This window comes from Aethina tumida, chromosome 3, assembly GCF_024364675.1.
Source record: "Aethina tumida isolate Nest 87 chromosome 3, icAetTumi1.1, whole genome shotgun sequence".
NCBI lineage: Eukaryota > Metazoa > Arthropoda > Insecta > Coleoptera > Nitidulidae > Aethina > Aethina tumida.
Genome location: NC_065437.1, coordinates 15,385,619 through 15,399,322, shown reverse-complemented (window position 1 = coordinate 15,399,322; position 13,704 = coordinate 15,385,619). Strand labels below are relative to the sequence as shown.

The 13,704-nt window shown below is 29.7% G+C and overlaps 1 protein-coding gene across 1 annotated transcript in view; it reads left to right on the top strand.

Annotated features, from left to right (window-relative positions):
- The first annotated feature begins 474 nt into the window (after window positions 1-474).
- The window catches only part of LOC109600005 (disks large 1 tumor suppressor protein-like), a 29,615-nt gene continuing 16,385 nt past the window's right edge, over window positions 475-13,704 (top strand). Inside the window, exon 1 of the mRNA XM_020016062.2 lies at window positions 475-630. Within this exon, the coding sequence (XP_019871621.1) occupies window positions 522-630 (109 nt within the window). The 5' untranslated portion in view covers window positions 475-521. The remainder of the gene's footprint in view (window positions 631-13,704) is intronic.

The window sequence follows — 13,704 nt, the reverse complement described above, 5'->3', positions numbered from 1 at the left end:
ACTCAACCACTCTAGTAAAAGCAAAATAAATAAAACAGAAACGATTTAATTGGTTTTCGTTAAATTTTGCCTGCACCTGCAGAAGTTAACAAATTGGCCGGCAACAGTGTTGAAAAGCCTTTGTGATTGTTTCCTAATAAACCTAGTTAAGCGATCGAAAAACCGATGATCGCAACCCCACGGAAAGTGTCCGCCGGACCGAAATCCGATCCCGACGTCAAAGTAAACGTACCGCGGACGACCGTAACGGCATCCGGAGCGGGTTTTTCATCAAAGGATGCAAACGAGCCGTCCGACGAATCCGACACTCGCGGCGAGTGTCGCGGTGCACCACCGATTGTGCGGCCCGTACTTTGGTTTCCGGCCGGCTTAATAAAGAGTACGATCGGGCGTAAACACGTCCGACGGTTCGGGGGAGCGCACGTGGGGCGGCAGATTGACACACACATACACACACACCGTAAGGGACGGTAGGGCGCCGAAGCAGGGATCGATCTCCGTTCCGGACTGTGCCGCAGTCGATGCCGGAGTCCGGAGCGGTGTCGTGGTCCGGACCGCGCGTCGCCATGTACCACGACTATTTTCGGAGCACGCCGCCGCTCATTCATTCCCGCCTCTACAGAGTCACAGGTAGATTATTGGGGGGGCGTTTGGTATGCGACCGTCTTGAGTTTTGGTGTGATTTCGTGTTTTTTTTTTACGAATGGTTCAGTTGTTGGTGGTGGTGTGTGGAGGTGGTATACTGTTTAACATTTTGACGGGTTCCTTTTTCAGGGGAGGCACGTGCTTGGTCCAAGGATACGTGAGAAATATCCTTGCCCTAACAAAATATGATTTGATAAGCAAATATTATTAATGTTTTAGTTTTAAAAATATTTTTATTAAATTATTCATGTATGGTGGTAAACTCTTATTTATCTAAAAAAATTGAATTTCTAAAATTTATTTTAATTTTTCATAAAGAATTTTTGGGTGTGTACAAAATAAATAATTTTTTACATTTATACATTTAAATTACATATTAAAAAATTAGAATAATTTAGTAATAACTAAAAAATCAATTTTGAAATATTTAACATATATACAAAGTTGGAACCTGAAATTGTTACGTAGGAAATAAATTGTGACTTCAAGAGCATAAATAATTCATTTGTTTCAACAGAAATAAGAATATTTCCAGCTGAATCAACCCTTAATTAAAAGTATCCTTCTCCAATGGGAAAAGGTCCGTTCGGGTAAATTGAAATTCCGGTGAAATTAATTAAAAAATCAAATAAGTTTGCACGAATTACAAAAACAATCAGATTTGTAAATTGGCTCTTTTATTTCTTATTCTTAAATGCTTACGAAAATTGAAAAGTGACAATTATTATTTATGAAAATATCAATTTCTTTTGCATCAACAATTTTAAATTTACATAAGATCCCTAAATTTTTAGATTAATTTATTTTTTTAAGAAATATTTAGAATATACATTTTACCTTCAGTCGATTTAATTATCATAATTAGATATAAGCATTTGGAACAAAATGTCCTTATTAAAAATTGGATTTTCTTACGTTTTATAAAAGTTAATGAATGGAGATTAATGTAAAAATGGAAATGCCATTTTTAATACTAAAAAATATTAAAAGTGTAGTATTCATTATGAGTATAATATCTGAATTTAATTACATATAAATTTGATGGAATTTCTCATTTAATTAATACACTAACAATCTAAAACTATATTTTATAAAATTGATGATAATATTATAAAATTTTAAGTATTAATCTAGTTTTTCTTACACTTTTCATATTCATATGTATTTTTTTTTTAAATCAACAGTTAAGGAAAATACTTTATAAAATTTTTATAATCTTAATTATTTTTTATATTTAATATATTTTTTATAAGTATTAACTTAATGCTTAAAATCCATTTCTTACACACTTATATTGGTAATTTTGATTTTTAAAATTGTCTTTCGTTTTGTTTTTCTTTTAGTTGATGGAATTATTGATAAGGATGGAAAAGACAATTAAAAATTATTATAAAATAAAGCAGGAATTAATATTTTAGTTTATAATCAATACAACTGTGATATTTAAAATTAAAAATTAAAATATAAAATTTGAAAAACTACTACAATGGTTTATACATTTTTCATTTTTATAGGTATTTTTTTTTAATTAATAGTTGCAAGTAGGAAAATACTTTTATAATTTAATAATTTTAAAAAGCTTTTCTTTTTTGTTTAAAATACTTATTTCCATCTTTTTGAATTTTAAAATTGTCTTGATTAGTGGAATCTTTGACTTAATTTGTAAAAAAACTTTTATTTCTTTTAATATTTGTTTATAAATTTTTGTTTGCCAGTATTTTGAAATTGCCAAAATCTCTAATGTAACTAATAGTATTTTTAAATTGCAAAATAGAGATTTTTATATTTTCGGGTTTAAAATCCGTATCTTTCTTTTAAAATTGTAAAAATTGTTTCGTAAACTTAGTTTTATGAAATTGTGGATAAAAATAAGAAAATAAATGTATTTTATATTTTATTGCCTTCTAAAATTGGGGAAATCGGCCACTTAATTGAGAAGCATCCTTTTATTTTTATTAGATTTCAAGAGTTTTGTTCTAACAAGTACATTAAATTAAAATAATGTGGATTTTAAAAACGCTTTTGTCGTCTTTTAACTCCAGACATTTTATTGGATTTTAAAATTGGTAGATTCGACATAGTAAAATTTTTACATTTTCTACATTTTAATATTTCTCATGTATGTTTTAAAATTAATTAATTTGCCATTGCAACATACCTTTGTTATTAAATCTTTACATCCTTTAACCATATCATATTCTACAATTTCCCTTGAATACTTTTAAAAATATTTTATCTTTTATATTCGCAAATGAGCATTTTATTACAATAATAATTTCAAACAAAAATCTGAAACGGTTTAATTAAAAATAGAATTTTAACATAATAAAGACAAAGGACGTACTTATAATTATGTTCGCACATATGCATCTACTTTACATACATTTAAAACTAAACCAACATGAAATAACATTGTTGACAAACGACTTTGAGTCATAGAAATGAAATTAGAAATTTCTGGGCACATACCTGAAATTTACGTATAAAATTATATACATATTAAAATATAGAACTAAAAAAAACTTTAAGACTTCTTGCTTTGACTGCTGTTTAAACTTCAGCTAATTAATGTTAACAAGCTTGCAGATCTTAAACAAACTGCACATAGATCGTTCCTCAAGCAATTATGTCTGGTCTCAAAATTAGTCTAATGGTGTCGTACAAAGTGATTGTGTCCCGCTCCGTATCTTCCAAGTTTGTTGTGCTAATTCCCATTCCCAACTTTGATTTGGCTTTATTTATTTTACAGTCGAACATACAGTCAATAGAATAAGCAAACATCGCTTCATAATTAAGCAATGTTTGTATTTTTGCCGTTTGCATTTTCGGTTGAAATTTCAAAATCCAAATTCTCCGCCGTTTTGCGTTGAATTATGCAGATATGTTAATTAAATGAATGCGGAATTGTTACACTTCAACCGGAATGGAACACGCGACAGTTGCATTATACCGCGATTTCGTTCGTTTATGCAATAATTAAAATGGAGTCGATTAATATACTGACTTTAATTAATAACCGAATCAACTTCATTAATTAGCATACTCTGTATTTTACGAATAGGTGAAAGTAACTTTACATTTTTTCAGCAGGGACGCTCCAGCACGAACTTTTTTTGACGTTGAATTGAAATTACGGAACTGCGCCTGAAATTCGTTTGTAGTCAGAAAGTTTGCTGCTGAATGTGTATTTATTATAACTCGTTTATTTAGTTTTTTCATTTTTATATATTTTTGAGAATAACGAAAACAAAACAAGCAGTACAAATACAAAAAACTCAAAATAAAAAATTACAAGTAGCCACGACATTGTTTTTCAACAACTAAAAATTTTAGTAGTTTACAGTAGTGGTCATTATTTAAAATATTAAATATTTTAGCCATTCTAATTCTATAAAATGTTACATACATTTTTCTGAATTGAGCTGGGCATAAATATAGCATTTTTAATTTTGAAAGAAATTTTTAATCATCACATATGTGTTATTTATTGTAACATTAAAGGGCACATCTAGTTTTAAATTTTTGAAAATTGAAAAATTGTTTCAATATTACGGGTGTCAACGAATCCATTAGACAAAAATAGTCTCATCTTTTTTTAGGTCATCATGCAAGAAGTGGCCCTTAACTCTTTGTATTAATATCCTTTATGTTTTATAATTTAGGTCTCTCCGCTGCACATGACCATTTTCCAATAATATACGACAAGTTTCTTGAATCGCTGACAAGAGTTCGTTTAAATTTGTATATTTTTTATGTTATTTGGTTATAAACATAGTAAGACAAAACCTTGATACTTTGGTCTTAACTAATACGTCACAATTTTGGATTTGTGTTTGGCATTTTTTTCGTGTAGAAAAATATTTATTAAAAATGTCATTTCTTCAATATATGGAAGCAAATTGTTTTTTAATATATCCTTATATATAAATTAGTCTGAGGTTAAACGAACCCCCATCCATTAACCATCTTCTCAAAGACCTTAAACTAATTTCAGCAAGTCTCATTTCCTCCAGTTTGACTTTAATTTCAGTGGTCGATAAGTCTGAATTGTTATTTGGCAATCGGATTATCGGGTTATATATATTCTTCCAAGATTTTCGAACACATATTTTTTTATAGTTACTTTACTAGCTTTTTTCTAATATTTTAATATTATCAGAAACAACCGACTTATTTAACTGTAAAAATTTATAATATTATTTATCACTTCTTGTTCCTCCTGGTCTTGGAATTTCTGAATTATAATTTTATTACAGTTTCACTTCGATCAATGATTAAATAATCATAATAAACAAAAGTCTGCTAGTAAATAATCGATTTAAATTCACAAGTAGCAATTAAAGACCAAAACGTAAAAAGTTGCTATACTTTTGTCATTGAGAAATAAAAAAGTACGCAATTTTTTAAACAACAATAACAGAGAAACAATAAACATTATGGGTATCGCCATTCTCATTTTTAGAAAGTTTCTATAATTATGTCCACTATTGTAAGTAAGACGATTTAAGATTCTCTTTAATATTTTAACTTTTTAAGATTTTAAAAAAATTAAAACTATAATTTTTATAATTAAGTACACAGAATTTTTTAAAATTTTTGAAATTCTCATGTTATTTATTACTTCACAATAATAGCTCAAATTTTGCTTTTCATTTTATACACTTTTATACACTTTTTTAAAAACACAGCGCTACAAATTGTTCCAGCTCCACCAATATTGCCAATAATTCTCCCCTTTCCAAAACGCAAACGGAACGTGGAAAGATAATTCAGAAACAGTATTGATAATTCCCGTTTGCCGGTGCCACATTTTTCGCTTTGCACTTTAACAACAGCACCGTATTTACGACAACGTCCGAATAAAAACTGTACACATACAGCCAATGGAGGTGTCGTTTTTCAAAACTCTCAAATTCAGCCGGCGGCTCAAGTCGGCCATCGAATTAGCTTTACCAAACAAATTTATGTAGGGAGAAATATACCCACCCGACAGAGGTTTTATTGCTAGGATCGGAATAAATCTTTACCGGCAACGACCGGAATATTCCAACGTATTAATTATGTTGTGACACATGTGATTAAACACATTCGAATTATAACCAGATAACATTTCTATTTGTTACACATTTTGTGTGCTATAACAATATTACTAGGGTATTTTATTGAATCTCATATATCAGGCGTTATTTGGAGGATTCAAATGTTTATTTTGTATTTTGATACACAACGAATATGTCTATTAATTACCACACTTATTCCTCTCGTTGGTGAATAAATTCACGTTCACGCATCTATCATTTAAATTATTCTGATGGATTGTTTTGCGGCTTTGCTCATCATGTTTATGTACATATTTCCAACATGTAAATTAATAATTCAAAAGCAAACATTTAATCCAAACAAATTCACCCATATTGCTAAAACCTTCCTTTTATTGTCGTCCAAAGTCCACCTACATCGAAATCGTTCCTATTAAATTGCGTTATGAAGCGGATTACAATATTTTTGGGAAGTCGAATAATTTAATAAAGCGAAAATATAAATTCAGTTACGGTGAACGGTTGCGTGCATCGAATGTTGCGTGCATTCCTGAAAGTCCAATTGAACGTTCTGGCGGTTAATTAGCATTCGGAATGATTATTTGATCGGGCACAAGATAAAGTACGAACACGGTTAATTAATCTTCATGCGGTTATGAAATTGAACCAACGGTTCCCGTTTTGTTTATACTAGTCATAAATCTCGTCGATCAGAAACTGTGATTCAACTGTTTAATAATCAAATTAATGTTGACTTAAGGCAACAGATATTTACAAAAAAAATTATATAGAAGAAGCTGTATATGAGTCTGTTAATCCTAAAAAGGTTTCTGAGAAAGTGGAAAATGGAGAAGACAAAGATAATCCTTAAAGTGTAATTTGTTTTTGGTGAGATTCAATATTCTTGTATAATATAATTTTGTACCAAAATATATGTTTAAGCGTTTTTATTTAAAATTATTATTATATGTTTTTTATACATTTTTATATTGGCGATCGATTAACTGAAGAGAATTTTTGAAGGAAATCCCTAATTATGTTTTTAACCGTTCAATGAATTTTAATGTGTTCAACCACCACATTTACGTGGCAATTTAGAATAGCTTATATATAAATATAAATTAAGCCGTGTATGTTTTAACAAAATTAAATTGAATATTATAAAACGAAAATATTAGTTATTAATGTTTTAAGATGCACAAAATTAAACATAAACACCCTGTATAAAATTTGGGATTACTAATAATGTTTCCTTATAAAATTAAATTTGTAGTATCAAAATTGGTGGCTAATGAATAACTCAATAACTTGAAAAATATACATGTTCTACTGTAAATAAGAAAGTTGATGTCACTTCCGGAGAAACCGGAAATGAAATGATGTTCAAAATAAATTGAAATAAACCTCTTTAAGTTAAATTAAAAAAGTTTCAAATTTATATTCTTGTTCATTCTTCATAAACTTCTAAAGGTTTTGATTCAAAATTTAATGACTTCTGTTCAGCGAAATTGTTATGAAGTTTATGAATTTTATTCTTTTATCGTTAGAAGGTAAAATGATTTTTCTGATAAGTGATTATGCGATTAGTGCTTTTTGAGATGTGGTCGACGATTTCTATGTTTTGGCCATCAAGTACATTCTTAATTATTTTGTTAATTTGATATTTGTAGAGCAACTTTAGAAATTTTCATTTTTCTTGATAAAAGTGTACGCTTAAATATCCATATTATTGTCAGTTATACAATATGTTTGATAAATACAATACATCAATATAATTGTTTATTAGTGGGTTTAGTCAGGTATTTATTAATATTTGAGAAATATTCAAGGGTCAAAAGTTGAGCAACTTTAAAATAAAACAACTACATTTAGCCCTCTTTTATTTAGTACCTAGTAGCATATCCATTATTTTTAATAACTTCTAAACATCTTTTCTTCATTGACTTTAGTCAGTCAGTAGTTCGAAATTTCTTTCCAATGATTTTGAACTTTTTCATAGAGTTCTTTTATATTTGACAGTCTTTTTGCAGGGATTTTCCGATCAATTTCTTCTCAAAGGTTTTCTATTCGATTGAGGTCTGGGTTTTGTGCTGGCTAAGGCATGTCACGTACTCTTCGAGAAGCGAACCATTCTTTAACTAACTTAGACGTATGTTTCGGATAGTTGTCGTGCTGGAAGGTTCGCTTTAAACTGATGTTACCTTCGACAAATGAAAGCATATGATTCTAGAGAATGTCACGATAAACAAAACGTTTCATTATCTTGTTCAACTTAACTAGTGGGCCCATGTCAAACTCAGAAAAACATACCAAACCATAACGTCTCCTCCATCATGCTTCACAGTGGGTATTTGGGATTATACTTTTCTTTAATTGGTCCTCTCAGCTATGAAATACCATCAGATTTGAATAATTGGAGCTGACTCTTATCGGAAAAGAAAATTATTTTCCATTGCCCATCTGATCAGTTCACAAGTTCTCTTGCAAATAATAGTTTCGCTGCTCTATAGTTTGTAGAAATGACAGCTTTGCTAGTCTTGCATTTTCTACCTCTTTTAAGAACTTCTTCCAGTGTATTTCTTCTGTTAAAATTAGAAATCGTCCTTAAAATGATTGATTTGTTTAAATTTAATTCTACTACAATTTTACTTTGTTTTCACCATTTCGGAATTTGTCTACAATTTGTTGTTTAATTTGTATCGTTAAATGAACACTTCTAGGCATTTTTATTTTTAAGAAAAGATGTCGAGCACAGAAATAAATTATAAAATCAATTGTTTGGAATATAGGGTTTGGTTGCTTTACTTATGAACAGTCCGAAATAAAATGTATAAAAACTACGTAAATAAAGATATCCGTATATAAATTGAGGTGCGAAATGTTTAGACACTTATTAATTATATTATTATATATTATTATTTTTTAGATAATAAAAGCTTAATTTGAAATAATTTGCTTCATTATTATTATTACGTAATCTTTCATTTCTATTGTCAAAAATTTACAATTCTTTAATAGTTTAGTTTTAATAAAACCTTAAAAGAAAGTAACTAACTACTTTATTAAGTTAAATTTTTCACAATTTTCATTTTACAAAATATTATTATATTAATACTTAATTTATGTTTTTCTGTCAAATTTTTGAATTATAAAAGTTTTATTATCAATAATTTGTTACACATTCTGTAATATCTTTCATTTCTATTGTTAAAAATTTACAATTCTTAACAATAAATTCTTTAATAAAACCTTAAAAGAAAGTAACACAAAAATAGTTAATTTGATATTGTGTAGGTGGCAGTGCGGCACGTGTCGCCTGCACAAAAGCAAGGACATAACTTAAAGAACATAAAATGTTCATAAATTCATAAAAGCCGTTTGGCGAGCTTCGAACGCAGCTGGACGTTGAAATCTTTATGGCGTCGCGAACGAAACAAAAAGGGGAGCCGGCGGTCGCGGAGACGCTCGCTCTTATCTCCCTCTGGAAATTGTACACAATCATTTGAACCGGATTATAAAAAAAAATATGATTGTAGAAATAAATGTTCGCTGTGTGAAACGGTGTGATTGATTGTCGAGAAACGTGAACTTCATTGTGCTCCTTGAAACAAATGCAGGATTAGACAACAATGGGTTTTGTTGCCGCCCTTCTTTAAGAAATGATGATTTATTGACCGTAAAACACTTCCTTTTTTCCTTGTGTGCGCCGAATAAACAATTTTCTGTTGATGGACGTCTATAAAAATTTTCAATTTGTTTTGTGAGTAATATTTTGAAAGCTATTTTTTCTTATTAAGATAATTGTGTAGATACTTTTATTGTCGTAAAAACAATATGTTCGAATCGAATACGGGAATCTAAAAGCAATTTTTTAGTAGTTTTATTTTATTTTTTTATCTAGAGCTTTGGATAATCCCATTTCTTTGGATGGAGTAGACGATTCTTTTTCATAATTTCAATTTATTTGCATTAACCTTGTTTCATAGGCAAATTTTATTCAAAAATGCAATCCATTCTCCAGCATCAATCTTTCTCCTGCTTTACATATGATTGGTTCACCAATAAAATCAACTTCACCGAATGAAAACCGTGCATCTAATCTCGGTTTAAAGACCTGATACGATGACGAAATTACATTTAAATAGAGATTTTGATTAAAGTTCGTCGATTCAAAAGTTTGATTAAGTTTCTCTTAAGTCGATTTGTTGTTTTTCATGAAAATCACAGGTTGCCATAACGGGTCGATTATAAAAACATTTGCATGATGTATATTTATGTCTTTATTATCAGCATTTTGTATGGAAAAATAAAAATCCGGGTCGCATTTGCTACATAATATACTTTTAATGGTTTTTGCATGATTACATAAGAACAGTTTTTACGCAATTTATTGGACAGGGTTAAAACAATTTTTGCATGGAATTTATAACATTCATCACGTAAATGTTCCATTATATTAGTTTATTTTATAAATTTAAAATTTGATTTTAAAAATCAATTTTTATTATGGTCTAGTAACAACTAATTGTAAAATCATTTGGTAGTACTAAATTAAATTTATTGTTGTGGTAAATGGTGGATAAATGAAAATATTTATGACAAACTACACTATATATCACTCATATGTATATCCATTTTCTAAACATTTTTTTAGATATTTCTTTCGAGTAATTTTGAATTTCTTCGTAGAGTTCATTCTAATCAGACAGTCTTTTTGCATGGATTCAGGTTTGGGCTTTGTGCTAGCCAAGATATTACAGGTACTCCTTTAACTAAATTAGATGTGTATTTTGGATCGTTATCAGGCGGGAAGATCATGCTTCACAGTAGGTCTAGTTTGGCTTTCATTAATTGGTCTTCTCACCCATGTACTTCCATCATATTTGAATAATTAGCGACTTCGGAAAACAAAACTGTCCAGTTCATATATTCTCTTGCAAAAAGTAGTCTCACTCCTCTATTTTTTGCAGAAATTAAGGGATTCTTTGCTGGTTTTCTTCCATAGAGCCTAGTTCCTCCTAGTCTTCGTTTTGTGGTATTCAGCGACACACTAATTTTGTTCCATTTTTCATCCAAAAACATAAATATAAGCGCAAATAATATTGAAATACATTACCTGACCTGTCTAAACATCAATTCTATTACCATATCTTGGATTGGTATAAGGAATATTCATTCAATAAATCGAGATTAACAAAAATAAACAAATTCTTAAGATTATTCCATAATTTTGACCACCACGTTCTTTAATTGCACTGTAATTATTGCATTCAAGATTGTCGTTATTTGCACTTGTTACTTTTTTACAATTTTATAAATGTTTGTTAATTAAAGTAGAGTAAAAAAGCAATAAAAATATATCAAAAATGTCCGACCAAATTATATGAAATAAAAATGATAGTGCACTCACATAATTGGTGTGTTTTTAATTGAAAAAATGGTGTAATATCCTCTAATCGAATTAAAACCGAAATGATTTACTTTCCCATTCAGCCGCAAAAAGGTACAAAACGGAAGACGTGGTGCGGAAACTGCGAGTGAATTAAAGAAGCCGGACCTTCTTCCGAGGCAAAGTAATTACACATCTTAGCCACTTTTAATTTTCCGCCAACAAAAGTATAATATACTTCAACGTCGAAAACGTTCTGATGGAGACAAATCTTTTTGTTGTAACTTCTCAGACAACAACGATTAATGCCCCGCTTAAGACCGAAACGGAATGAAAATTAATTATTGCATCTAAAAATATCATATTTCAGTTGCGTATAATTAGCGAAGCGCTCAAAACAACAACCCGGAACTGAAATTGGATAAACGTAGACGCGTCCGCGTCGGGACCGAACGATAATTCATCATAAATATGGATGAACCATAAACACCATTTTTGTTTATAATTATTGAATAACTTCGTTTTCGTGAATATCCGTTTGTGTTCAGTTGCGGAGATTGAGTTTAGAAGAGGGGGTGGGGGGCGAAAGTATCAAATTGTGCTCGCAGGAGCGGAATAAGGCGCGAGGGAAAATATTAACGCAATTCCGTTGTTACCGTTTAAGACAGGAAAAAGGGCCAATGGATTAAATGTATTTTTCGAAAGCAATTTTCTGTTTCGTATTTTGCTTTTTTTTTGTTACGTTCCCGTTATTGGCTGCGCAGTATTGTATTACCGACTTTTATCGTAACCTTAAATTTATTTCCTATATTCACAACTGGCCCTTGGGATGCGGAAAAAAATAATTTTTGGGGGCGGTTTTTATTAGGAAGTTCATTACGTATTGCCACGGAAAGTGTGTAGGACGATAAGTTTGTTTTACTAGCTGTATTTTTGTTCTAGAATGATAATAGTTGATGGATTTCCTTCATAAAATATTTATACTCATTGTTATCAAATTTTTTACTATATTTGATGTAATTTATTAATGAAAAATATAAAAGATGTGCATGTTTTGAATTTTTTCAGCTGTAAATAACATTTGTAGTTGTTAGGTTTATTAGTCGACGTTTGCTGGAATTATTTCCTGACGTTTCCAACAAACGTCGACCAATAAACCCGAACAACCATAGAAATGGAAACAATGGTCACGAAAGTCTTAATAAGTTCATCAAATGGAAAGAAAGAAACAATTAATAATTGACTTTATTTTTCAATAAAATTTTCCTGAAGAATAATAGATCCTATATCTGAGATGGGTTTCGAGAAGGTTTGTTTCCTCTTTGGTGAAATCCGCTTTTTAGAAAATATTTTTGAGAAGTGAGAAATTAGTGGGAGCCAAGTCTGGCAATTGGTACTTTAGTTTGGCGATTGCAGACTTTGAGCCATTTTATCTTGATTGAAAATAATTTCTCTCTTCTAAACTGGATGTTTTTTCATGAATTTTAGTATTCGATTGGTTCCAAAAGTATATTAATTACATTCGTTTACAAATTGAAAAAATATATTTATATATTATTACATTTTTCTTATAAATTGTACACCTAAAATTTTTTATATGGAAGGATTTCGGTGTTTCTCCAACATTTTTGAGTATAACTCGAGATCTAGTTGACCATTTTGGCTAAATAGGCATTCAAATTAAAGACAACTGAACATAGTTTAGTTATTGGTACATCAGTTTAAATGAGAGCGATTTTATTATCTAGATAAATCGGTTTTTCGGACAAAAAATGATGAAAATATCGTGTTGAGAGAAATAATAATCACACTTTAAATTTTTTATATACAGATGTCACTTATACGAAAGAAGTGAGCCAGTGAAAATAGTGGTAGATCAAAATTTAGCTTATTGACAATTTTTTTCGTTTTTTATCCCATATATTGAGAAAATTAAAATCAAATCTATCTTTGGTATAATAAAATTGTGTTTTTATGGTTCCTTTTTTGTCTATTATTGCTCCAGTAATAAGTTCAGTAATGATGGATATATCCCAAAAACCCTGCTGTGACTTTTATTTGTTGATGAAATCCTTTCCTATGTTCGTCACTCATATATATCAGTGTTATCAGAGTTTTTTGTCAAACCAGTTAGGAGATAATCACGCCACTCCCTGGGCTCTGTTTTGATTCAAGATCAGGGTGGTAGATCTAAGACTCATCCATATTGATGATCGTTTTTATATTTCCTGGAATGTAGCTGATAGATTTAGGACATTAAATATTAATCATTGTCATATTAATAATATTGTTTAATGAAATGCGAAGGCTTCTGATACATCTCTCTCGAAGAGAACAAAATGAATTTGTTCAGTTTTTGAACTTCCTTTAAGTGGATTATTACTGTTTTAAACAAAAAGATTCTCCTAAAGTAAACCCAGTCAAAGTGTCTAGGGTACTCGTAAATATTTTTAAATTATTGCAATAAAACCAATTAAATTAATGTGAAAATACAATGAATTAATAAAAACAAGAGTTTTTTACTAACCCAATAAAAAAGATATTAGAAAGTGGTGTTACAACCCCTTCAAAAATTAAAATAATAACATCAACCTAATTTTCAAATATTTATTATTATGTTATATATAATAA